This window comes from Heterodontus francisci, chromosome 7 (assembly GCF_036365525.1).
Source record: "Heterodontus francisci isolate sHetFra1 chromosome 7, sHetFra1.hap1, whole genome shotgun sequence".
Lineage (NCBI taxonomy): Eukaryota > Metazoa > Chordata > Chondrichthyes > Heterodontiformes > Heterodontidae > Heterodontus > Heterodontus francisci.
Genome location: NC_090377.1, coordinates 138,204,387 through 138,230,303, shown reverse-complemented (window position 1 = coordinate 138,230,303; position 25,917 = coordinate 138,204,387). Strand labels below are relative to the sequence as shown.

General features: G+C 46.2%; 1 protein-coding gene across 1 annotated transcript in view; it reads right to left on the bottom strand.

The window, feature by feature from the left end:
* The window catches only part of LOC137372431 (zinc finger protein 271-like), a 93,878-nt gene that overhangs the window by 16,895 nt on the left and 51,066 nt on the right, over window positions 1-25,917 (bottom strand). Inside the window, exons 3-5 of the mRNA XM_068036319.1 lie at window positions 14,795-16,748; window positions 12,816-12,909; window positions 10,262-10,371 (exon numbers count right to left, since the gene is read on the bottom strand). Of these exons, the coding sequence (XP_067892420.1) occupies window positions 10,262-10,371; window positions 12,816-12,909; window positions 14,795-16,410 (1,820 nt within the window). The 5' untranslated portion in view covers window positions 16,411-16,748. The remainder of the gene's footprint in view (window positions 1-10,261; window positions 10,372-12,815; window positions 12,910-14,794; window positions 16,749-25,917) is intronic.

The window sequence follows — 25,917 nt, the reverse complement described above, 5'->3', positions numbered from 1 at the left end:
GGGGGGTGGGGGGGGAAACTACCAGGGGAAAGCGACAGCGGCCAGGTCTCTGGCACTGAGCCTGGCTCTGTGGCTCAGAAGGGAAGGGGGGAGAATAGGAGAGCAATAGTGATAGGAGATTCAATGGTTAGAGGAACAGACAGGAGATTCTGTGGTCGTGAACGAGACTCCCGGATGGTATGTTGCCTCCCGGGTGCCAGGGTCAGGGATGTCTCGGATCGAGTCTAAGGATTCTTAAGGGGGAGGGGGAGCAGCCAGAAGTCGTGGTACACATCGGTACCAATGACATAGCTAGAAAAAGGGATGAGGACCTGAAAAGCGAATATAGGGAATTAGGTTGGAAGCTAAAAGGCAGGACGAGCAGGATAGTAATCTCAGGATTGATACCGGTGCCACGTGCTAGTGAGGCTAGAAACAGAGAGCGAGTGCAGCTGAACACGTGGCTACAGAGCTGGTGTAGGAGGGAGGGCTTCAGATATGTGGATCATTGGGATACCTTCTGGGGAAGGTGGGATCTGTACAAGAAGGACGGGTTGCATCTGAACTGGAGGGGCACCAATATCCTGGGCGGGAGGTTTGCTAGCGCTCTTCGGGAGGGTTTAAACTAGTTTGGCAGGGGAATGGGAACCGGAGCTACGGATCAGTGGATGGGGTAGCTGTTGAACAGGCAGATACAGAGTGCAGAGAGTCTGTGAGGAAGGTTAGACAGTTGACAGGGCAAAGTTGCAGCCAGTATGATGGGTTGAAGTGTGTCTATTTTAATGCAAGAAGTGTCAGGAATAAGGGTGATGAACTTAGATTGGAACCTCCTTAGTGCAAATAGTTTGGATGGAGCAGTTTTTGCCAGGTGTGTCCAGGAAGGTTTCCTGACTCAATATGTAGATAGGCCGACTAGAGGTGAGGCAATGTTGGATTTGGTGCTTGGCAACGAACCAGGCCAGGTGGCAGATCTCTCGGTGGGAGAGCATTTTGGTGATAGTGATCACAACTCCCTGACCTTTACTATAGTCATGGAGAGGGACAGGAGCAGACGGGATGGGAAAATATTTAATTGGGGGAAATTACAATGCTATTAGGCAGGAACTGGGGAGCATAAATTGGGAACAGATGTTCTCAGGGAAATTCACGCCAGAAATGTGGAGGTTGTTTAGGGAGCACTTGCTGCGACTGCTGGATAGGTTTGTCCCGATGAGGCAAGGAAGGGATGGTAGGGTGAAGGAACCTTGGATGACAAGAGATGTGGAACAGCGAGTCAAGAGGAAGAAGGAAGCTTATACTTAAGGTTGAGGAAGCAAGGATCAGACAGGGCTCTAGAGGGTTACAAGGTAGCCAGGAAGGAACTGAAGAATGGACTTAGGAGAGCTAGAAGGGGACATGAAAAAGTCTTGGCGGGTAGGATTAAGGAAAATCCCAAGGCGTTCTACACTTATGTGAGGAACAAGAGGATGGCCAGAGTGAGGGTAGGGCCAATCAGGGATAGTGGAGGGAACTTGTGCCTGGAGACGGAGGAGGTAGGGGAGGTCTGAAATGAATAGTTTGCTTCAGTATTCACTAGTGAGAGGGACCTGGTCATTTGAGAGGACAGCGTGAAACAGGCTGATATGCTCGAACAGGTTGATGTTAAGAGGGAGGATGTGCTGGAAATTTTGAAAGACATGAGGACAGATAAGTCCCCGGGGCCAGACGGGATATACCCAAGGGCGGCACAGTGGCGCAGTGGTTAGCACCGCAGCCTCACAGCTCCAGGGACCCGGGTTCGATTCCGGGTACTGCCTGTGTGGAGTTTGCAAGTTCTCCCTGTGTCTGCGTGGGTTTTCTCCGGGTGCTCCGGTTTCCTCCCACAAGCCAAAAGACTTGCAGGTTGATAGGTAAATTGGCCATTATAAATTGTCACTAGTATAGAGGTAGATGGTAGGGAAATATAGGGACAGGTGGGGATGTTTGGTAGGAATATGGGATTAGTGTAGGATTAATATAAATGGGTGGTTGATGTTCGGCACAGACTCGGTGGGCCGAAGGGCCTGTTTCAGTGCTGTATCTCTAATCTAATATTACGGGAAGCGAGGGAAGAGATTGCCGAGCCTTTGGCTATGATCTTTGCATCCTCACTGTCCACTGGAGTAGTACCAGACGATTGGAGGGTGGCAAATGTTATTCCCTTGTTCAAGAAAGGGAATAGGGATAACCCTGGGAATTATAGACCAGTCAGTCTTACGTCGGTAGTGGGCAAATTATTGGAGAGGATTCTGAGAGACAGGATTTATGATTATTTGGAAAAGCATAGTTTTAGAGACAGTCAGCATGGCTTTGTGAGGGTCAGGTCATGCCTCACAAGCCTTATTGAATTCTTTGAAGATGTGACAAAACACATTGATGAAGGAAGAGCAGTTGATGTGGTATATTTGGATTTTAGCAAAGCGTTTGATAAGGTTCCCCATGGTAGGCTCATTCAGAAAGTAAGGAGGCATGGGATACAGGGAAAGTTGGCTGTCTGATACAGAATTGGCTGGCCCATAGAAGATAGAGGGTGGTAGTAGATGGAAAGTATTCAGCCTGGAGCTCGGTGACCAGTGGTGTTCCGCAGGGATCTGTTCTGGGACCTCTGCTCTTTGTGATTTTTATAAATGACTTGGATGAGGAAGTGGAAGGCTGAGTTAGCAAGTTTGCCGATGACACGAAGGTTGCTGGAGTTGTGGTTAGTGTGGAAGGCTGTTGTAGGTTGCAACGGGACATTGACAGGATGCAGAGCTGGGCTGAGAAGTGGCAGATGGAGTTCAACCTGGAAAAATGTGAAGTGATTCATTTTGGAAGGTCGAATTTGAATGCAGAATACAGGCTTAAAGACAGGATTCTTGGTAGTGTGGAGGAACAGAGGGATCTTGGGGTCCATGTCCATAGATCGCTCAAAGTTGCCACCCAAGTTGATAGGGTTGTTAAGAAGGCGTATGGTGTGTTGGCTTTCATTAACAGGGGGATTGAGTTTAAGAGCCGCGAGGTTATGCTGCAGCTCTATAAGGCCCTGGTTAGACCACAATTGGAATATTGTGTTCAGTTCTGGTCGCCTCATTATCGGAAGGATGTGGAAGCTTTAGAGAGGGTGCAGAAGAGATTTACCAGGATGCTGCCTGGACTGGAGGGCATGTCTTACGAATAAAGATTGAGGGAGCTAGGGCTTTTCTCATTGGAGCGAAGAAGGATAGGAGGTGACTTGATAGAGGGGTACAAGATGATGAGAGGCATAGATAGAGTGGATAGTCAGAGACTTTTTCCCAGGGTGGAAAGGGCTATCACCAGGGGGGCATAATTTTAAGGTGATTGGAGGAAGGTTTCAGGGAGATGTCAGAGGTAGGTTCTTTACACAGAGAGTGGTGGGTGCGTGGAATGCGCTGCCAGCAGTGGTAGTAGAAGCAGATACATTAGGGACATTTAAGCGACTCTTGGATAGGTACATGGATGATAGTAGTATGAAGGGTAGGTAGTTAGTTAGATCTTAGAGTCGGTTAAAGGTTCGGCACAACATCGTGGGCCGAAGGGCCTGTACTGTGCTGTACTGTTCTATGTTCTATTGTATCTCTGGATCCTCAGTCTCTGAGTGGCTATATCCTATGGCAACCTGAATGCATTTTTTGACTCTCAGTCCCTGGAGCTGGCCACCTTAAAGCAGTACTGATCCCTTTCCAGCCTTAAAGGTACACCTCATACACCCTGGAAAAGAAAACTACAAGATCATAAGACGGAATGGAACGCCATTCCCAGAATATGTTTCATTACAATGTGTAAAAAATACAATTTGAAAAAAAAAACGCTAACACATTTTTCCTGCATTTACAGATATACAGTCGTCTAAAATGGCAGGATAACAGCAACAAGTTCCACCAGAACATTTTCAGCTTTACATTTTTTCAAAGGTTGTCCCAATTAACCCATTTCAAATTTCCAAGCATTGTCTTCCAGTTGTTTCGCGTTTTCCTTCCAAGTGTCCCTATTGTCCATCCCTTCAGCCACAGCTAGGAGCACTGACCACTACTTAGTTCACTATTCTCTAAGAAGTTTCTCAAATACCCCTTAACCTATGTGGCATCACTTGACACTGGAAAACCCTGTCTGGTGGTAACAGAAGCTGACTTTTTCTTACCCTGGGGTGTCATCCCTCTAACACGTCTGTCTCTTTAAGACACATGGTGTTGCCCACTCTATCCATACAGTTCTTTAAATGAGAATTTGAGTAGGAGTCTGCCATCTTTACCTCAGTAACTTTTCTGGAGTCTATGCAAGTTTGAGCCGTCCCACCCGGTTTAGACATTAAGACCATTTGCAAATTCCAGCTGTCCTGACTAGGTTTAACTAAGCTGCCCTTCAGCATTCATTGTACCTCTGCTTCCACTTGGGCCTGTCTGTCTGGACCTAAGTGACAAGGATGTTGTTTTAAAAGATACCCCCCCCCCCCCCCCCCCCACCATGTGCGGCTAAGGTTGTACATCCCGGCTTATCCCTACAAACTCTTCGAAACATTGTGAAAACCCTGGTTAGGACTTCACTTGCTGCTAAGTGTAAGAGCCTAATGTTTATTTTTCCTCGCCATTCTGTATTCTTAATCTGATAGTTGGAGGTTCAATCTGAGAATTTCCTAGGCCTGCTTCTGCCTCATCCTCACTATCCTATTCCTTCTCCACAGTCCCGATTACCTGACATACTGGCTTATCCTCCTCCCCGTGGTAATATTGTTTGAGCAAATTAATGTGACACAACCGGTTCTTCTTCCGGCGATCAGGGGTGCAAGTAATCTACCTTACCCACTCTTTTGATCACTCGACATTTATTTATTTTATTTATTTAGAGATACAGCACTGAAACAGGCCCTTCGGCCCACCGAGTCTGTGCAGACCAACAACCACCCATTTATACTAACCCTACAGTAATCCCATATTCCCTACCACCTACCTACACTAGGGGCAATTTTCAACAGCCAATTTACCTATCTGTGGGAGGAAACCGGAGCACCCAACAAAAACCCACGCGGTCACAGGGAGAACTTGCAAACTCCCCACAGGCAGTACCCAGAATCGAACCCGGGTCCCTGGAGCTGTGAGGCTGCGATGCTAACCACTGCGCCGCCCTACATGGGCCACTGAACCGTGCATTTACTGGTTCTCCCTGTAATGGTAACAACACTAATACTTCATCCCCTGGTTTTATGGTAGGTTGTGGTTTTCCCACCATTTGACATGTATGGCATGTCCTACAAAATGGTCTCACCTCCTTTGTAAGACCTGGCCAATAATAATGTTGGCTTAAGCGTGAAATGGTCTTCCGAATTCCCCTATGTCCTGCAAAAGGAATGTCATGTGCCAACCTTAATAATCCTTGTCGATATTGAGGTACCATTATCTGTTCAATAACTGTCCAGTCTTCGTCGGCAGGTCTATGAGGCATTCTCCATTTCTTCCTCAAAACCCCATTTGCCATCCGGAACTCCCTTCACGTCAGCTTCTGGCAGAGCCGTCTGTGCTATTCAGTATATCTCTGGACCAGCTCGCTGTGCTGCAATGATAGAATATCTGTTAAACATCTCATTTGGATTATCTAAATCCCCAAATAAGGTTTCAGATACTTGGCTTTCTATTTGTGGTGCCCCTTTTACTTCCGACAATGGATCCTGTTTAGCCATTGCTCGGATGACTACCCACGCAGGAAATATTCCCGGAACTTGTTCCTGTAATTGCTCCGTTTCCTTAACCTCACTTCGTTCCTCTGTAATTATAGGAGAAACTAATACTTTTGATCCAGCCAGATCATTTCCTAGGAGTACATCAATTCCCTTTACTGGTAAACTGTGGAAAACACCAACAGTTACTATCCCAGGTATTAGGTCACTCTCTAGGTATACTTTATACAAAGGTACGGGTATATACTCCCCGCCAATTCCATGAACTAAAACTTTAGCGTTCAAGGTGCTCTCTGGTGGAACACCTTATATCTTTCCCCAGCGAGAGAGTTTAAGATGCTCCTGTGTCCCCAAGTATAATGATAGGTTTTCCTGCCACACTTACAGGGTACGGAGTTACTCTCCCCTTTGACAAGAATTCATTATAACTTTCAGATAGTTTATTCTCAACCTCTACACTCCTTTTAGTTTTAGTATCTGATTTCACAGCTGTCGGTAAAGCTATAACCTGGCCTGCTATACTCTCAGTCAGAGCCTTCTCCTCTGCACTAGCTTTGCGTACCCCAACAAATTCTATGGGTTCACCTCGCAATTTCCAGCACTCTGAACAAAGATGACCTGCTTTATGGCAATGATAACACTTTGGCTTGCGGACCTCACTTCTACCCTCAGCAACCTCCTTTCTGACCTGAGGTAATCCTGGGGCATTCCCAACTTTTCCTTCTTGTCCCCGGCTACTTGCCTTCCTTTCACTCTCTCACTTTCTATCCTTCTTGGGTTTATGGTGGCGATGGACAAAATAGGTTGGCTTATTCACAAGCTCAAAATCATTAGCAATCTCTGCTGCTTGCCTAGCTTTCAAAACTTTCAGGTTATCTACATGAGTTTTCACTACTGAAGGAATGGAGTTTTTAAACTCTTCCAAGAGAATCAATGCTCTAAGGTTCTCATATGTGGTTTCTATCTTTAATGCCCATATCCAACGATCAAAGTTAATTTGCTTCACCCTCTCAAATTCTAAATATGTCTGCCCAGCCAATCTCCATAAATTCCTAAACTTCTGACGGTATGCTTCAGGGACTAATTCATAGGCAGCAAGAATAGCCTTTTTTGCCATCTCATAATTTGCAGAAGCCTCTTTAGGAAGCATGTCATAAGCTTCATCAACTCTGCCTACCAGCCTGCCCTGAATAAGAGTGTCCAGCTTTCTTTCGGCCATTTCATCTGTTTGGCTATTTTTTCAAAAGATATGAAAAATGCCTCTACGCCCCTTTCCTCCAACCTAGGAAGAACCTGTATTAACCAACTTTTTGCTGGGTCCTGAGCTAAATTCAGATTCTTCCTGACCTGAATTTTCCCTGGATTCAAGACTATCTCTTTGTCTTAGTTCCATCTCTGAACTTAAATTCCCTCTCTTTCTCCCTTTCTGGAATTCAAGCTTAAGTTTTTCCAATGCTATTGCTGTTTCTTGCTCTTAGAGTCAGAGTTATACAGCACAAAAACAGGCCCGTCGGCCCATCGTGTCTGTGCCGGCCATACAGCACCCAACTATTTTAATCCCATATTCCTGCACTTGGCCCGTAGTCTTGTATGCTATGGCGTTTCAAGTGCTCATCTAAATACTTCTTAAATGTTACGAGGGTTCCTGCCTCTACCAGCTCTTCGGGCAGTGTGTTCCAGATTCCAACCACCCTCTGGGTGAAAAAATGTTTCCTCAAATCCCCCCTAAATCTCCTGCCCCTTACCTTAAATCTTTGCTCCCTGGTTATTAACCCCTCCACTAAGGGAAAAAGCTTCCTCCTATCTAACCTATCAATGCCCCTCAATCTTGTACACCTCAATCATGTCCCCCCTCAGCCTCCTCTGCTCCAAGGAAAACAACCCTAGCCTTTTCAGTCTCTCTTCATAGCTGAAATGCTCCAGTCCAGGCAACATCCTGGTGAATCTCCTCTGCACCCTCTCCAGTGCAATCACATCCTTCCTATAGTGTGGTGCCCAGAACTGTACACAGTACTCCACCTGTGGCCTAACTAGCGTTTTATATAGCTCCATCATAACCTTCCCGCTCTTATATTCTGTGCCTCAGCTAATAAAGGCAAGTATCCCATATGCCTTCCCAATCACCTTATCTACCTGTGTTGCTGCCTTCAGTGATCTATGGACAAATACACCAAGGTCCTTCTGACTTTCTGTACTTCCTAGGGTCCTACCATCCATTGTGTATTCCTTGCTTTGTTAGTCCTCCCAAAATGCATTACCTCACACTTTTCAGGATTAAATTCCATTTGCCACTGCTCCGCCCATCTTACCAGCCCATCGATATCTCCCTATAATCTAAGGATTTCTTCCTCACGATTTACAACACCAATTTTCGTGTCATCTGCAATCTTACTGATCATATCTCCTATATTCACGTCTAAATCATTAATGTCCACTACAAACAGCAAGGGTCCCAGCACCAATCCCCGAGGTACACCACTGGTCAGTCTTCCAATCGCAAAAACAACCCTTGACCATCACCTTCTGTCTTCTGCCACTAAGCCAATTTTGGATCCAATTTGCCAAATTGCCCTGGATCCTATGGGCTCTTACCTTCTTAACCAATCTCCCATGCGGGACTTTATCAAAAGCCTTACTGAAATCCATGTAGACTACATCTACTGCTTTACCCTCATCTACACATCTAGTCACCGCCTCGGAAAATTCAATCGTTAGTTAGACACGATCTCCCCCTGACAAAGCCATGCTGACTATCCCTGATTAATCCTTGCCTCTCCAAGTGGAGATTAATCCTGTCCCTCAGAATTTTTTCCAATAGTTTCCCTACCACTGATGTTAGACTCACTGGCCTGTAATTACCTGGTTTATCCCTACTACACTCCTTGAATAATGGTACCACATTCGCCGTCTTCCAATCTTCTGGTACCTCTCCTTTGGCCAGAGAGGATTTGAAAATGTGTTTCAAAGCCCCTGCTATCTCCTCCCTTGCCTCACATAACAGCCTGGGTTACATCTCATCTGAGCCTGAGGATTTATCCACTTTTAAGCCCGCTAAAACAGCTAATATTTCCTCCCTTTCAATGCTAATTTGTTCAAGTATATCACAATTCCCCTCCCTGATCTCTACACCTACATCGTCCTTCTCCATAGTGAACACCGATGAAAAGTAATCATTTAAAACCTCACCTATGTCTTCCAGCTCCACACAAAGATTGCCACATTGGTCCCAAATGGGCCCTACTCTTTCCCTAGTTATCCTCTTACCCTTAATACACTTATAAAATGCCTTGGGATTTTCCTTTATCTTGCCCGGCCAGTGTTTATTCACGTCCCCACTTCGCTCTCCGAATTACTTTTTTTTTTTAAGTGCCACCCTACACTTTCTATACTCCTCTAGTGCCTCCGCTGTTTTTAGCGCTTGGTATCTGCCGTAAGCCTCCTTTTTTTCCTGATCCAATCCTCTATATCCCTTGACATCCAGGGTTCCCTGGACTAGTTGGTCCTACCCTTCACCTTAACAGGTACATGTTGGCTTTGAACTCTCACAATTTCCTCTTTGAATGACTCCCACTGATGTGATGTAGACTTTCCTACAAGTAGCTGCTCCCAGTCCACTTTGGCCAGATTCTGTTTAATCATATTGAAATTGGCCTTCCCCCAAATCAGTACCTTTATTTCTGGTCCATCTTTGTCCTTTTCCATAACTACCTTAAATCTTACAGAGTTATGGTCACAATCCTCGAAATGTTCCCCCACTGACACTTCTACCACTTGACCGGCTTCATTCCCTAGGATTAGGTCCAGTACTGCCCCTTCTCTTGTTCAAGTTTTCTTAATTCTTTTTCCGCCTCAAGTTTTTTCATTTCTAAATGAATCCTAGCCAATACCACTGCATCACTCTCTGACCTACTACTTTCTTGTCTCTTGTATTCCCTTTCTTGTTCCTCGTATTGCCCTTCATCATCATCTACTAATTCCAGATATTCAGCTATTATGTCAATCATCTCTGCTTTTTGGCACCTAATTTCAATTCCAAACCCAATTTCACCACCAATTCTTTTAATTTGTTGTTAAAGTTATCATATCACTCAGGGAAATATTCTGCTATCCAAAAAACTCTGCTGCAACCACTAATGCCATTATTATGGTATGTTTAGTTTAGTTTAGAGATACAGCACTGAAACAGGCCCTTCAGCCCACCGAGTCTGTGCCGACCATCAACCACCCATTTATACTAATCCTACACTAATCCCATATCCCTACCACATCCCCACCTGTCCCTATATTTCCCTACCACCTACCTATACTAGGGGCAATTTATAATGGCCAATTAACCTATCACCCTGCAAGTCTTTGGCATGTGGGAGGAAACCGGAGCACCCGGAGAAAACCCACGCAGACACAGGGAAAACTTGCAAACTCCACACAGGCAGTACCCAGAATTGAACCCGGGTCGCTGGAGCTGTGAGGCTGCGGTGCTAACCACTGCGCCACTATGCCGTGCCATGCATCATTCATCCCTAGCTCTATGCTGACAAGTAAAACCCCAAACAGGAAGGATTCCTCTGGTTCCTCACCATGTATTTGCCACTGTACCTTATTGTACAAGAGACCAGGATGGACATAAGAGAGAAGCGTTTCCACTTGTGGGTGATTCCAAAACTAGTGGTCACCAATAATTCCAATAGGGAATTCAGGAGAAACTTCTTTACCCAAAGATAGGGAAGAATGCAGAATGTGCTACCAGAGGGAGTAGTTGAGGTGAATAGTAGAGATACATTTAAGGGGAATCTAAATAAATACGAGGCAAAAAGGAATGGAAGGATATGCTGATCGGGTTTGATGAATTGCGCACCATCTTCTTTTCCAATGATGTCTCAGCTTCTCTAATGGCTGCTTTTGTCTCCCTCGAGTGTGGTAATATTTGTCCTATTCTCTTGGAAACAAAATCTATCTTCCAAACTGGGTTCAATGTAAGACAGTTCAGGAAGTCATGCATCATTCATCCCTAGATCTATGCTGACAGGTAAAACCCCAAACCGGAAGGATTCCTCTGGTTCCTCACCATGTATTTGTCAGAATACTGAAACACAGTTTTCTTGCAGTCCACTCCTGGAGGCTCCACTCCCAAGAAACATTCGTACCACACATGTGCCATACAATGACCATCTCCCCTTGACATTCAACAGCATTAACACCAACACCCTAGGGGTTACCATTGTCCAGAAAATGAACTGGACCCGCCATATAAATACTGTGACTACAACAGCAGGCCAGAGGCTGGGAATTCAGTGGTAACTCACCACCTGACTCCCCAAAGCCTAGCCACCATCTACAATGCACAAGTCAGAAGTGTGATGGAATACTCTCCACTTGCCTGGATGTGTGTGGCTCCAACAACATTCAAGAAGCTCAACACAAAGCGGCCTGCTTGATCATCACCCCATCCACCACAAAAATCTACAACAATGTCGTTAACACAAAGCTAGTTTATTTGACATTTATCCAGAATATTAAACTCCAGCCAAGTTATAAAGTTATTAATATCAGCAGAAACAAACGCCAACTTTCAGAATGGAAAGAGAAAATTTAATGCACAGGCCAGTCATTGTGGCTGTGCCAGCCGAAAAAGAGGTATTCAGCTTAATCCCACCTTCCAGTTTTTCCGACCTCAGAGAGGTCGTCAACGTGATAAGTATACGAGCCCCCAGGTCAATTTAACAAATTACACAAGATTTCACGTTTTAACGGCAGCAAATACATGGGAACACCACCACCTGCAAGTTCCCCTCCAAGTCACACAGCATCCTGACTTGGAACTATATCGCTGTTCCTTCACTGTCGCTGGGTCAAAATCCTGGAACTCCCTCGCTAACGGCACTGTGGGTATACCTACCCCAAATGGACTGCAGCGGTTAAAGAAGGCAGCTCACCACCACCTTCTCAAGGGCAATTAGGGATGGGCAATAAATGCTGGCTTGGCAAGCGTCGCTCACATCCCATGAATGAATTTTAAAAAAAACTCTTTTTCCTTTCAAATTGGGAGAGTAGGCCACTCGGCTCCTCAAACCTGCTCCACAACTCAAGATCATGGCTGATCTGATTATAAACTTGAGTCCACATGCCCGCCTACCCCTGATAACCTTTCACTCCCTTTCTCATCAAGAATCTACCCAGCACTGCCTTAAAAATTTTGAAAGACTCTGCTTCACAGCCTCAGAATGGGAGCAGACCATTTAGGACTGAGATGAGGAAGAACTTCGTCATACAGAGGGTGGTGAATCTTCGGAATTCTCTACGGCAGACGGCTGTGGAAGCTCAGTCATTGAGTACGTTCAAGACACAGATCAATAGATTTCTAGATATTAAGGATATCAAGGGATAGTGTGGCAAAATAGCATAGAGGTGGATGATCAACCATGACCTCATTGAATGGCCTACTCCTGTTCAGATTTCCTATGTTCCACTGCCCCCAATTAATATGTTATGCACAAGGCGGGAGTAATGCCCTGGTAATTCAGGCCCAGTACTCCACAGTTCACAACATACTAGTAAAGTTTCCAACCTACTGGAAATTAGCCAAACTAAACACAGCATTTATTCCCCAGAATAAAACACACCAAACCAGGTTTCTTTTAACAACAAATTAACTATTTATTATTAAACCAATTTTAACGATGAGATAAATCTATATGTATGAACATATTTTATAACTTCTTATTCTTCCTAACCCTCATGCACACACATACATTCAAATCCCAATGGTTAACTGGTTTTAAAAAGATTGGTTTAAGTTGCAACGGTTTCTTAGGAATAATAAAGTAACTAGGTTGTAACTTCTGGTAGAATATTTCCAGATTGGTGAGGTGGCCCAGAGTCAAATAATCAGATGCCACTCACTGAGATTCCAAGCGAAATTAATGAACAGTCTGTGGTGGGTAGGCATTCAAGGCAATTTGTCTGCAGCAGGCATCACACAGATCTTCCCGCTCCCACCGTACGTTCCTCTCCAGCCCTGAGCAGATGTCCCGAACCCTGGCACTGGGCAGGCAACACAAACTTCTGGACTCAATCTTTGCTGCAGAGAACAGTGTCAATTCCCCTCACTCTACTGTCCCCTACTACCACTACACTTATTTTGCTCCCCCACTTGAATAGCTTCTTGTACCACGTTGCCATGGTCAGTTAACTCATTTACCTTGCAGCACCCATTCTCATCCAAACAAGCTGAAAGAACCTCAAACCTGTTGGACAATAGCAAAAGCTGAGACTCCTGCACCCCTGCCCTCTGGGTCCTTTTATTTGCCTCATCTGCAGCCACACACTCCTGTCCCTGACCACTGATTAAATCAGAAGACCCTATCTTTAGGGGGTGTGACCGCCTCCTGGTACAAACTGTCCAGATAACTTTCCCCCTCCCTGATGTGTCGCAATGTCTGCGGCTCGACCTCCAGCTCAATGACTCTGAGCCGAAGCTGCTCGAACCACAAACACTTGCTGCACACGTGTTTGCCCTGGATCATGCTGGCATCCAGGAGCTCCTTCATGCTGCAGCTGTGATACATCACCTATCTTGCCATCCTTAATGTGTTTCAATTAACTACTTCATTATTTTATTCAATAGTTTTTTTCATATATTTTATTAACCTTACCAGTTCCTGTACTATTTTAAACCTTAGGAATAGAAGAGACCTTATCCACTTAGCATATACTCAAACAGCTAGTTTTTTCCCCCTATATTTTAAAAAACAAATCCTACAGGATGAAAAAGTTAGAAAAAGCAAAGGAGCACCCCCTTCCCCTCCTCACCCAGCTCACCGAACTCCCAGCACTCTGTTCAAGCCGCACTCAGTCCCTTTTTTTTAATAATCTAATGAGTAACCTTGCATAAACAAATCAATTTTAATTAATACCTCCAGTCCTGCTCTGTGCTTATACTCTTATTACAACACCTTACTGCTACACCACCCAATTATAACTAAAAGAAATCCCCAATAAACTAAATAGCACTTTGTAAATAGCTGACACCTCAAATTGCCAAAGGTATTTACTTATTCAACACTAGAATATCTCACACCACATTTATACTTTACACAGTCCTTTTTGATGATGAAATCCTTTGTGGTTAAAAGTCCCAAATTCCTCCCAGTTGCAATGGGCTGGATCTGCCAGACCTTTCAAAAATACAACATTTTCCTTCACTCACTTCTCCAAGCACTTCTGACCTGAACATATGTGGATAATGTGATTTCCGATGACCCTATGGGCCCTTTACTCCTCCTCAAACTTCGACTCTCAAAAAAAAAGGGTTCAGGTTTCCACAGCATTTCACTGTATATCTTTAGATATACCAGGCGTTCTCTCTCTCTCCAGCTGCCCCTGCTGGGTGCCTTCTCTTACAGCTTCCCTTGAGGCCTCACCCTGATGGGTTCTTCTCTCACAGCCTGCTTGAGGTCACAATGTGTTGCTTCATCCTTACAGCCTGTTTAATTTATCTGGTCCTAGAATTCAGTAGTTGATTGCTCTTCTCCAAAATGCAAAGACCAGAAGTTTAGTTTCACGAAGCTACTCGGGCTTTCCATTGCCAATGTCACCACCTGCTGGTTTGTTTGCATGTTCTCAGTGGCTGACTCTTTGTTTTACAAACCCATTGTTCTTCTGATGTTTGTTCAGTAGTCTCTATTCTCAGAAAACAGTCTTTGATCTGTTCCCTCTATTGTCCTGGTAACCTTTTGCAGAGTGGAGGTGAAGTCAGCTGACCTCCTGAAAAATCACCATCTATAAGACAATCATGTTACAAGGTCCAGTGTTCCAAACACCAGTTCACATCAACAGAAAAGCAACGTGACTGTGGCTCAATTGCTACCATTGTTGCCTCGGAGTCAAAAGGTTTCGGGATCAGGTCTCAATCCAGCTCGCTGTGTGCAATCGGCTGCCGTGTTTCCGACACTACAACAGTGACGACAATGCAGTCGTACTTCATTGGCTGTAAAATGCTTTGACATGTCCAGAGGTAGTGGAAGGTGCTGTATATGTGCAGATCTTTCTTTAACCATCAGAATGAACATGGCTCAGTCCTGGATGTGATTAACAGCAGCAATAACAGCAGAATCCAACCCCTGCAGTCACTTGTGAACTCGCTGGTGTCTCAGCAGGTTGGATGAACAACTGAATCCCTTCCCACACACAGAGCAGGTGAATGGTCTCTCCCCAGTGTGAACTTGCTGGTGTCTCAGCATGTTGGATGAACAACTGAATCCCTTCCCACACACGGAGCAGGTGAACGGCCTCTCTCCAGTGTGAACTCGCTGGTGTTTCAGCAGGGACGATGACTGAATGAATCCCTTCCCACACACTGAGCAGGTGAACGGCCTCTCTCCAGTGTGAACTCGCTGGTGTTTCAGCAGGGACGACGACTGAATGAATCCCTTCCCACACACAGAGCAGGTGAACGGCCGCTCTCCAGTGTGAGTACGCTGGTGTACAGTGAGGTCAGATGATCGCCTGAACCCAGTCCCACAGTAAGAGCATTTGAAAGGTCTCTCGTCAGTGTGAACTCGCTGGTGTATCAGCAGGATGGATGAACAGGAGAATCTGTTCCCACACTCAGCGCAGGTGAACGGCTTCTCCCCATTATGAGCCCGCTGGTGTGTCAGCAGAGTGGATGAACGAGCAAATCCCTTCCCACATATAGAGCAGGTGAATGGTCTCTCCCCAGTGTGAACCTGCTGGTGTCTCAGCAGGTTGGATGAACGGGTGAATCTGTTCCCACACTCAGTGCAGGTGAACGGCCTCTCCCCAGTGTGACTGCATTGATGCATCACCATTTCACATCTGCTTTTAAAGGTCTTCCCACAGTCAGAACATTTAAAAGGCATCTTATCATTGTGAATGTTCTTGTGTGCCAGGAGGTTGGATGACCGAGTGAATCCCTTCCCACACACAGAGCTGGTGAACGACCTCTCTGCAGTGACATTGTGCTGATGTACAGTGAGATCAGAAGATTGCCTGAACCCAGTCCTACAGTAAGAGCGCTTCAAAGGTCTGTCAGTGTGAATATGTTGATGGAATGTCAGTTCCCTGGAGCTTTTATAGCATTTCCCACAGTCCGAGCAGTTAAAAGGTCTCTCATCAGTGTGAACTTGCTGGTGTTTCAGCAGGGACGATGACTGAATGAATCCCTTCCCACACACAGAGCAGGTGAACGGCCTCTCTCCAGTGTGAACTCGCTGGTGTTTCAGCAGGGACGACGACTGAATGAATCCCTTCCCACACACAGAGCAGGTGAACGGCCGCTCTCCAGTGTGAGTACGCTGGTGTACAGTGAGGTCAGATGATCGCCTGAACCCAGTCCCGCAGTAAGAGCATTTGAAAGGTCTCTCGTCAGTGTGAACTCGCTGGTGTATCAGCAGGATGGATGAACAGGAGAATCTGTTCCCACACTCAGCGCAGGTGAACGGCCTCTCCCCATTGTGAGCCCGCTGGTGTGTCAGCAGAGTGGATGAACGAGCAAATCCCTTCCCACACAGAGAGCAAGTGAATGGTCTCTCCCCAGTGTGAACTTGCCGGTGTCTCAGCAGGTTGGATGAACGGGTGAATCTATTCCCACACTCCGTGCAGGTAAATGATCTCTCTGCGGTGTGAGTGCATCGATGAGATTCCAGCTGGGATGAGTAATTGAATCCCTTCCCACAGTCCCCACATTTCCACAGTTTCTCCATGGTGTGGGTGTCCTTGTGTCTCATCAGGCTGGATGATTAGTTGAAGCCTTGTTCACAGACAGAACACGTATGGTTTCTTTCGGCTGTGAACGGTGCAATGTTTTTTTCAAGCATGTGTTACTGGTTAAAGCTCTTTCCACAGTCAGTGCACTGGAACAGTCTCACTCAGGTGTGTGCATCTTGATGCTTTTCCAGTCACACTGATGTTTGAAATCTTTTCCCCCAGACAGAACAGACAAACATTTCTCCTTCCACATTCAAAGGCCGATGATATTCGGGTCCTGATGAATCGAGTGACTGTCTGATCTTGATGTGATGTTTGGTTTGAATTTCCCGTCTGCAAATCCTCCCCTTCTAATACCCTGTGAAAGGAATTTACAGAAGTCATCAATGTCAGTAGAGGATAAAAATTCAGAAATGATAGTTCTAGTTTCTATGGAATATTCCTTCCTCTCCTGCTTCCTCAAACATGTGATCCAATCAAATAAAATCTAAAATAAGGAAAAGTCCCAACAAAAGCAAAGGGAATAAATGCAAAATACTGCAGATACTGAAAATTTGAAATAAAAACACAAAGTGCTCAAAATACTCAGTAGATCTGGCAGCATTTGTGGAGAGAGAAACAAGGCTAACATTCCAAGTCAACGATCTTTCATCAGAACTGGAAAAGGTTACAAATGTAATAGGTTTGGAGCAAGTGAAGGTGGGGGGTAGGAAAACAAAAGGGCTGAGGGCAGGTGAGATGAAATGACAAAGATGTCATGGAACAAAAGACACAGGGAGTGTCAACAGTTGTAGTAAAAGACTAAGCATTTGTCCGGAGAGAGTGTTAATGGCAGAATAATGAACAGCTCTGTCCAAAAGCAAAAACATGAAAAACAAGTTTAAGACTGGCACATGGAGAAAAGATACTATAAAAATGGGGTTCATGGTCTGAAATTGTTGAACTCAATGTTCAATCCCGGGAGCTGTACAACGCATAGGAATAGAGGTTTGCAGTAGTGTTCAGACCAGCGAGACATCGGTTTACTTCGGTCGGTGAGTACTGCACCATCTGCCAACTGCAGGGCAGCAACTTGGGTGATGGCGGGCCAATCGCCCTCTTGATCCCTTCGTACATTCTCATATTTCCTTCGCCACGGGCAGTTTGGATTTCTTGGCTTAAGCTGATTCAGTGTTTGTGCAGTATCTCTCCTTTGTGTGGCTGTCTTGGCTACTTTTCAGGTGTACAGTGTCTTAGCTGTTGGGTTTGTGTTGTGCATCATGCAGGCTTTGTTTTTTGCATCAACAACAGATATCATCTTAGCTGAGTAGATCTCAAACTAGCCCTTGTTGCGAGTTCTGCCTTTACCAAATGATGCTTCTGCTGCTTCATGGATGATTGAGCTTAGTGACTTCCAGACTTCATCAATGCCGACACGGTGCTTCCCGTTATGGCTTTGATGGGTAGCAAGCATTCTAGAGACAGTGTGAAGTGCTGGTATTTGGCATCATTGCTTATGCAAGGGAGGCCCTCGTGTTTGCAGCTGTGGAACTTTCAAGGATACACCTTCACGCTGCAGCTGATGAGAGAGTGGTCGGTGTCGCAATCTGTGCTATGGTAGGTGCAGGTGTGAAGAACACTGGGCAGATTGCGCCTCCTTGTGATGACTGGGTCTAGTTGGTGCCAATGCCGGTCACATGTTCTCCTTGACTATAAGTGTCAAGAAAGTGCGGGCGGCACAGTGGCGCAGTGGTTAGCACCGCAGCCTCACAGCTCCAGCGACCCGGGTCAATTCTGGGTACTGCCTGTGTGGAGTTTGCAAGTTCTCCCTGTGTCTGCGTGGGTTTCCTCCGGGTGCTCCGGTTTCCTCCCACATGCCAAAGACATGCAGGTTGATAGGTTAATTGGCCATTAGCAATTGCCCTTAGTATAGGTAGGTGGTAGGGAAATATAGGGACAGGTGGGGATGTGGTAGGAATATGGGATTAGTGTAGGGTTAGTATAAATGGGTGGTTGATGGTCAGCACAGACTCGGTGGGCTGAAGGGCCTGTTTCAATGCTGTATCTCTAAAACTAAAAACTAAAACTAAAACCGTCGTCATGGGACAATGTGTTGCATCTCTGCCCCTGATCACACTAAATAACAGCTCACTGGAAGTGGTCAGCAAATTCTGCTACCTTGGGTCCATGGTGACAGACGATCTGTCCCTTGATGCAGAGCTCGATACACACATTAGGAAAGCAGCTACTCGTGAAACACACATGGTATAACACCAGCTGACCCTTAGGAACAAACTGATGGTTTCTAAGGATTGTGTTCTCAGCACCTTGCTGTATGGCTGTGAAACATGGGCAACTTACAGCTACCAGGAAAAGAAGCTCAATAATTTCAATCTTCACTGTCTGTGGCGCATTATGAGTATATCCTGGCAGCACAAGAACACAAATGTAGAAGTCCTCTCACAGGCAGAGCTCCCAAGGGTGTCAGCACTATCAAACAGAGGTGGCTTCGGTGGATCAGACATGTCCACAGGATGGAAGACGGTCGCATACCAAGGACTATGATGAGGTCACTGAGACCAGATGACCAGTGGGGTGCCCAAAGCTCCAAAGTGCCCAAGGATGCGTCCAAGCGTGACACGAAGGCCCTAAATGTTAACTATCGCAGTTGGGAGTCACTAACTGACAAAAGAGGGAAATAACACACATTCTGTGGACTGGCATGCACTACGTTGATGAACAGTTCCTGCAACAGCTTGGCAACAGGCATCAACGCTTGAAAAAAGCTCACTGCATCACTTAGCAGCTTCATGTATATTATTTGTGGCAGAACCTGATGCTCAAGGATTGGCCTTCACAGCCATCAGCAAATGTGCACCAAGAGAAGACACCGCACCTAAATGGACTGTTTGCTGTGTGTCCATCATCTTTCATAGATGGAAGGATGCCAACCAACCAATGTTGAGACCAGAAGGCTGTAAAGTGCCTAACCCAAAGTGAACCTTCCCAACTAAGCCAGAAAGTTATCAGTGTCCGTGAGACACTCTGTACCCTCAGCTGCCCACCAGATGCAGAAGGTTTTTTTTATACATTCATGGGATGTGGGTGTCGCTGGCTAGTACAGTATTTATTGCCCATCCCCAATTGACCTTGAGAAGGTGGTGGTGAGCTGCCTTCTTGAACCGCTGCAGTCCATGTGAATTAGATACATCCACAGTGCTGTCAGGAAGGGAGCCAGGATATTGACCCAGCGACAGTGAAGGAACGGCGATATAGTTCCAAGTCAGGATGGTGTGTGACTTGGAGGGGAACTTGCAGATGGTGGTGTTCCCAAGCATCTGCTGCCCTTGTCCTTCTAGGTCGTAGAGGTCGCAGGTTTGGAAGGTGCTGTTTAAGCAGCCTTGGTGCATTGCTGCAGTGCATCTTGCAGATGGTACATACTGTTGCAACTGTGCGTCAGGGTGGAGGAAGTGAATGTTTGTGGAGGGGGTCCCAATCAAGCTTTGTCCTGGATGGTGACGAGCTTTTTGAGTGTTGTTGGAGCTGCACCCATCACAGAATAATACAGTGCAGAAGAGGCACTTCGGCCCATCAAGTCTACACTGATGCATTAAATACACCTGACCTGTCTACCTAATCCCATTTGCCAGCACTTGGCCCATAGCCTTGAATGTTATGACGTGCCAAGTGCTCATCCAGGTACTTTTTAAAGGATGTGAGGCAACCTGCCTCTACCACCCTCCCAGGCAGCGCATTCCAGACTGTCACCACACTCTGGGTAAAAAAGTTCTTCCTCAAATCCCCCTTAAACCTCCCACCCCTCACCTTAAACTTGTGTCCCTTCGTAACTGACTCTTCAACTAAGGGGAACAGCTGCTCCCTATCCACCCTGTCCAAGCCCCTCATAATCTTGTACACCTCGATCAGATCATCCCTCAGCCTTATCTGCTCCAGCGAAAACAACCCAAGCCTATCCAACCTCTCTTCACAGCTTAAATGTTCCATCCCAGGCAACATCCTGGTGAATCGCCTCTGCACCCCCTCCAGTGCAATCACATTCTTCCTATAATGTGGCGACCAGAATTGCACACAGTAGTCCAGCTGTGGCCTCACTTAAGTTCTATACGACTCCAACATTACCTCCCTGCTTTTGTAATCTATGCCTCGATTGATAAAGGCAAGTGTCACATATGCCTTTTTCACCACCCTAATAACCTGCCCTTCTGCCTTCAGAGATCTATGGACAAAAACGCCAAGGTCCCTTTGTTCCTCGGAACTTCCCAGTGTCAGTCCATTCATTGAATACCTCCGTGTCACATTACTCCTTCCAAAGTGCATCACCTCACACTTTTCAGGGTTAAATTCCATCTGCCACCTTTCTGCCCATTTGACCATCTCGTCTATATCTTCCTGTAACCCCAGACACTCCACCTCACTGTTAACCACTCGACCAATCTTTGTGTCATCCGAGAACTTACTGATCCTACCCCCTACATAGTCATCTATATCGTTTATATAAATGACAAACAATAGGGGACCCAGCACAGATCCCTGTGGTACGCCACTGGACACTGGCTTCCAGTCACTAAAACAGCCGTCTGTCATCACTCTCTGTCTCCCACAGCTAAGCCAATTTTGAATCCACCTTATCAAGTTACCTTGTATCCCTTGTGCATTTGCTTTCTTGATAAGTCTCCCATGTGGGACCTTGTCAAAGGCTTTGCTGAAATCCATGTAAACTGCTCATCTCATGTAAATCCTCATCTACACACCTGGGCACACGCTCAAAAAATTCAATCAAATTTGTTAGGCATGACCTCCCTCTGACAAAGCTATGCTGACTATTCCTAATCAAATTTTGCCTCTCCAAGTGGAGATAGATTCTCTCCTTCAGAATTTTCTCCAATAGTTTCCCTACCACTGACGTGAGACTCACTGATCTGTAGTTCCCTGGCTTATCTCGACAACCTTTTTTAAATAGTGGGACCACATTAGCTGTTCTCCAGGACTCTGGCACCTCCCCCGTGGCCAGAGAGGAATTAAAAATTTGGGTCAGAGCCCCTGCAATCTCCACCCTCGCCTTCCACAGCATCCTGGGACACAAATCATCTGGACCTGGAGATTTGTCCACTTTTAAGCCTGCCAAATCCTCCAATACCTTGTCACTCCCTATGACAATTTTCTCAAGAACCTCACAGTCTCTCTCCGAGTTCCATATCTACATGCTCATTCTCTTGGGTGAAGACAGATGTAAAGTATTCGTTCAACACCCTATCAATTTGGGCGGCACAGTGGCGCAGTGGTTAGCACCGCAGCCTCACAGCTCCAGTGACCCGGGTTCAATTCTGGGTACTGCCTGTGTGGAGTTTGCAAGTTCTCCCTGTGTCTGCGTGAGTTTTCGCCGGGTACTCCAGTTTCCTGACACCACCAAAAGACTTGAAGGTTGATAGGTAAATTGGCCATTATAAATTGCCCCAAGTATAGGTAGGTGGTAGGGGAATATAGGGACAGGTGGGGATGTGGAAGGGATATGAGATTAGTGTAGGATTAGTATAATTGGGTGGTTGATGGTCGGCACAGACTCGGTGGGCCGAAGGGCCTGTTTCAGTGCTGTATCTCTAAATAAGTAAAAAAAATAAAATGTCCTCTGGCTCCACCCACAGATTTCACCCTTGGTCCCAAATGGGTCCTACTCTTTCCCTGGTTATCCTCTTCCCATTAATATACTTATAGAATATCTTGGGATTTTCCCTACTTTTACCAGCCAGAGCTTTCTCATATCCCTTCTTTGCTCTCCTAATTTTTCTTATGCTCCATCCTACATTTTCTGTACTCCACTAATGCTTCCGTTGCTTTTCTCTCCTTGTATTTGCTAAAGGCCTCTCTTTGCCTTCTCATCCAGGCAAGTGCAGAGTATTCCATCACACATTTGACTTGTGCCTTGTAGATGGTGGACAGGCTTTGGGGAGTCAGGTGGTGAGTTACTCGCCGCAATATTTCTAGCCTCTGACCTGCTCTTGTTGCCACAGCATTTATAAGGCGACTCCAGTTCAGTTTCTGGTCAATGGTAACCCCCAGGATGTTGATAGTGGGGGAATTCAGCGATCGTAATGCCTTTGAATGTCAAGGGCAGATGGTTAGATTCTCTCTTGTTGGAGATGGTCATTGCCTGGCACTTGTGTGGCGTGAATGTTACTTGCCACTTATCAGCCCAAGCCTGGATATTGTCCAGGTCTTGCTGCATTTCTGCACTGACTGCTTCAGAATCTGATGAGTCGTGAATGGTGTTGAACATTGCACAATCATCAGCAAACATCCCCACTTTTGATTTTATGATTGAAGGAAGGTGTTTGATGAAGCAGCTGAAGATGGTTGGGCTTAGGACACTACCCTGAGGAACTCCTGCTGTGATGTCCTGGAGCTGAGATGATTGACCTCCAACAACCACAACCATCTTCCTTTGCACTAGGTATGACTCCAACTAGCAGAGGGTTTTCCCCCTAATTCCCATTGACTTCAGTTTTGCTGGGGCTCCTTGATGCCGTACTCGGTCAAATGTTGCCTTGATATCAAGGGCAGTCACTCTCACCTCACCTCTTGAGTTCAGCTCTTTTGTCCATGTTTGAAGCAAGGCTGTAATGAGGTCAGGAGCTGAGTGGCCCTGATGGAACGCAAACTGAACGTCATTGAGCAGGTTATTGCTGAGCAAGTGCTGGCCGCTTGATAGCGCTGTCGATGACCTTCCATCACTTTACTGAAGACTGAGAGTAGACTGATGGGGTAGTAATTGGCCGGGTTGGACTTGTCCTACTTTTTGTGTACAGGACATATCTGGGCAATTTTCCACATTGCTGTGTAGATACCAGTGTTGTAGCTGTACTGGAACATCTTGACTAGGGGCACGTCAAGTTCTGGAGCACAAGTCTTCAGGACTATTGCCGGAATGCTGTCAGGATCCATAGCCTTTGCTACGTCCAGTGCCTTCAGTCGTTTCTTGATATCATGTCGAGTAAATCAAATTGGCTGAAATCTGGCATCTGGGATGCTGGGGACCTCAGGAGGAGGACGAGATGGATCATCAACTCGGCACTTCTGGCTGAAGATTGTTGCAAATGCTTTAGCCTTACCTTTTGCACTGATGTGCTGTGCTCTCCCATCATTGAGGATGGGGATATTTGTGGAGCTACCTCCTCCAGTTAGTTGTTTAATTGTCCACCACGATTCATGGCTGGATGTGGCAGGACTGCAGAGCTTAGATCTGATCCTTTGGTTATGGGATCGCTTAGCTCAGTCTATCGCATGCTGCTCACGCAGTTTAGCTCGCAAGTAGTCCTGTGTTGTAACTTAACTAGGTTGACACCTCATTTTGAGGCATGCCTGGTGCTGCTCCTGCACTCTTCACTGAACCAGGATTAGCCTCCTGGCTTGATGGTAATGGTAGAGTGGGGAATATGCTGGGCCATGAGGTTACAGATTGAGGTTGAGTACAATTCTGCTACTGCTGGATGCCCAGTTTTGCATTGCTAGATCTGTTCAAAATCTATCCCATTTAGCATGGTGGTACATAGAACATAGAACATAGAACATACAGCACAGAACAGGCCCTTCGGCCCACAATGTTGTGCCGATCCTTTGTCCTCTGTCAAGGACAATTTAATCTATACCCCATCATTCTCCTTTATCCATATACCTATCCAAAAGCCTTCTGAAAGTCCCTAAAGTTTCTGACTCAACAACTTCCCCGGGCAAGGCATTCCATGCCTCGACCACTCTCTGGGTAAAGAACCTTCCCCTGACATCCCCCTTATATCTCCCACCCTTCACCTTAAATTTATGACCCCTTGTAACGCTTTGCTCCACCCGGGGAAAAAGTTTCTGACTGTCTACCCTATCTATTCCCCTGATCATCTTATAAACCTCTATCATGTCACCCCTCATCCTTCTCCTTTCTAATGAGAAGAGGCCTAGAATGTTCAGCCTTTCCTCGTAAGACTTATAGTACCACACAACAGGATGGAGGGTATCTTCAATGTGCAGACAGCACTTCGTCTCCACAAGGACTGTGCAGTGGTCACTCCTACCAATACTGTCATGGACAGATGCATCTGCGACAGGTAGATTGGTGAGGATGAGGTCTAGTATGTTTTTCCCACACCACCCTCTGCACGCCCAGTCTAATAGCTATGTCCTTTAGGACTTGGCCAACTTGGTCCGTCGTGGTGCTACCAAGCCACTCTTGGTGATGGACATTGAAGTCCCCACCCAGAGTATATTCTGCATCCTTACCACCCTCAGTGCTTCCTCCAGGTGGTGATCAACATGGAAGGAGTACTGATTGTTTATGTTTAGAGATACAGCACTGAAACAGGCCCTTCAGCCCACAGAGTCTGTGCCGACCATCAACCACCCATTTATACTAATCCTACACTAATCCCATATTCCTACCACATCCCCACCTGTCCTGACATTTCCCTACCACCTACCTATACTAGTGGCAATTTATAATGGCCAATTTACCTCCCAACCTGCAAGTCTTTTGGCTTGTGGGAGGAAACCGGAGCACCCGGAGAAAACCCACGCAGACATAGGGAGAACTTGAAAACTCCACACAGGCAGTACCCAGAATTGAACCCGGGTCGCTGGAGCTGTGAGGCTGCGGTGCTAACCACTGCGCCAGCTGAGGGAGGGTGGTAGGTGGTAATCAGCAGGAGGTTTCCTTGCCCATGTTTGATCTGATGCCACGAGACTACACGGGGTCTGGAGTCGATTTTGAGGACTCCCAGGGCAACTCCCTCCCTACTGTATACCACTGTGCCGCCACCTCTGCTGGGTCTGTCCTGCCGTGGGACAGGACATACCCAGGGATGGTGATGGCAGTGTCTGGGACATTGTCAGGTATGATTTCGTGAGTATGACTATGTCAGGCTGTTGCTTGACTAGTCTGTGGGACAGCTCTCCCAACTTTGGCACAAGCCCCCAGATGTTAGCAAGGAGTAGTTCTGCAGGGTCGACAGGGTTGGATTTGCCATTGTCATTTCCGGTTTTAGGTCGATGCCGGGTGGTCTGTCCGTTTTCATTCTGTTTTATTGACTTCATAGCAGTTAGATACAACTCAGTGGCTTGCTCAGCCATTTCAGAGGGCATTTAAGAGTTAACCACATTGCTGTGGCTTTGGAGTCACATGTAGGCCAGACCAGGTAAGGACAGCAGATTTTCTTCCCTAAAGGACATTAGTGAACCAGATGGGTTTTTACAACAATCGACAATGGTTTCATGGCCATCATTAGACTAGCTTTTAATTCCAGATTTATTGATTGAATTCAAATTCCACCTTCTGCTGTGGTGGGATTCGAACCCATGTCCCCAGAGAAATACCCTGGGTCTCTGGGTTACTAATCCATTGACAATATCTCCTTCGCCAGGGCCTCCGGGCATGGACAAAACTATGGAAGAGAGGTCAGCAGCCAGAGTAACACCCCCAGCCCCAACATGCACCCTGCACATCCTGGACCTACAGAGTGCTGTTTTAACCAGATCCAAGAGCAGGT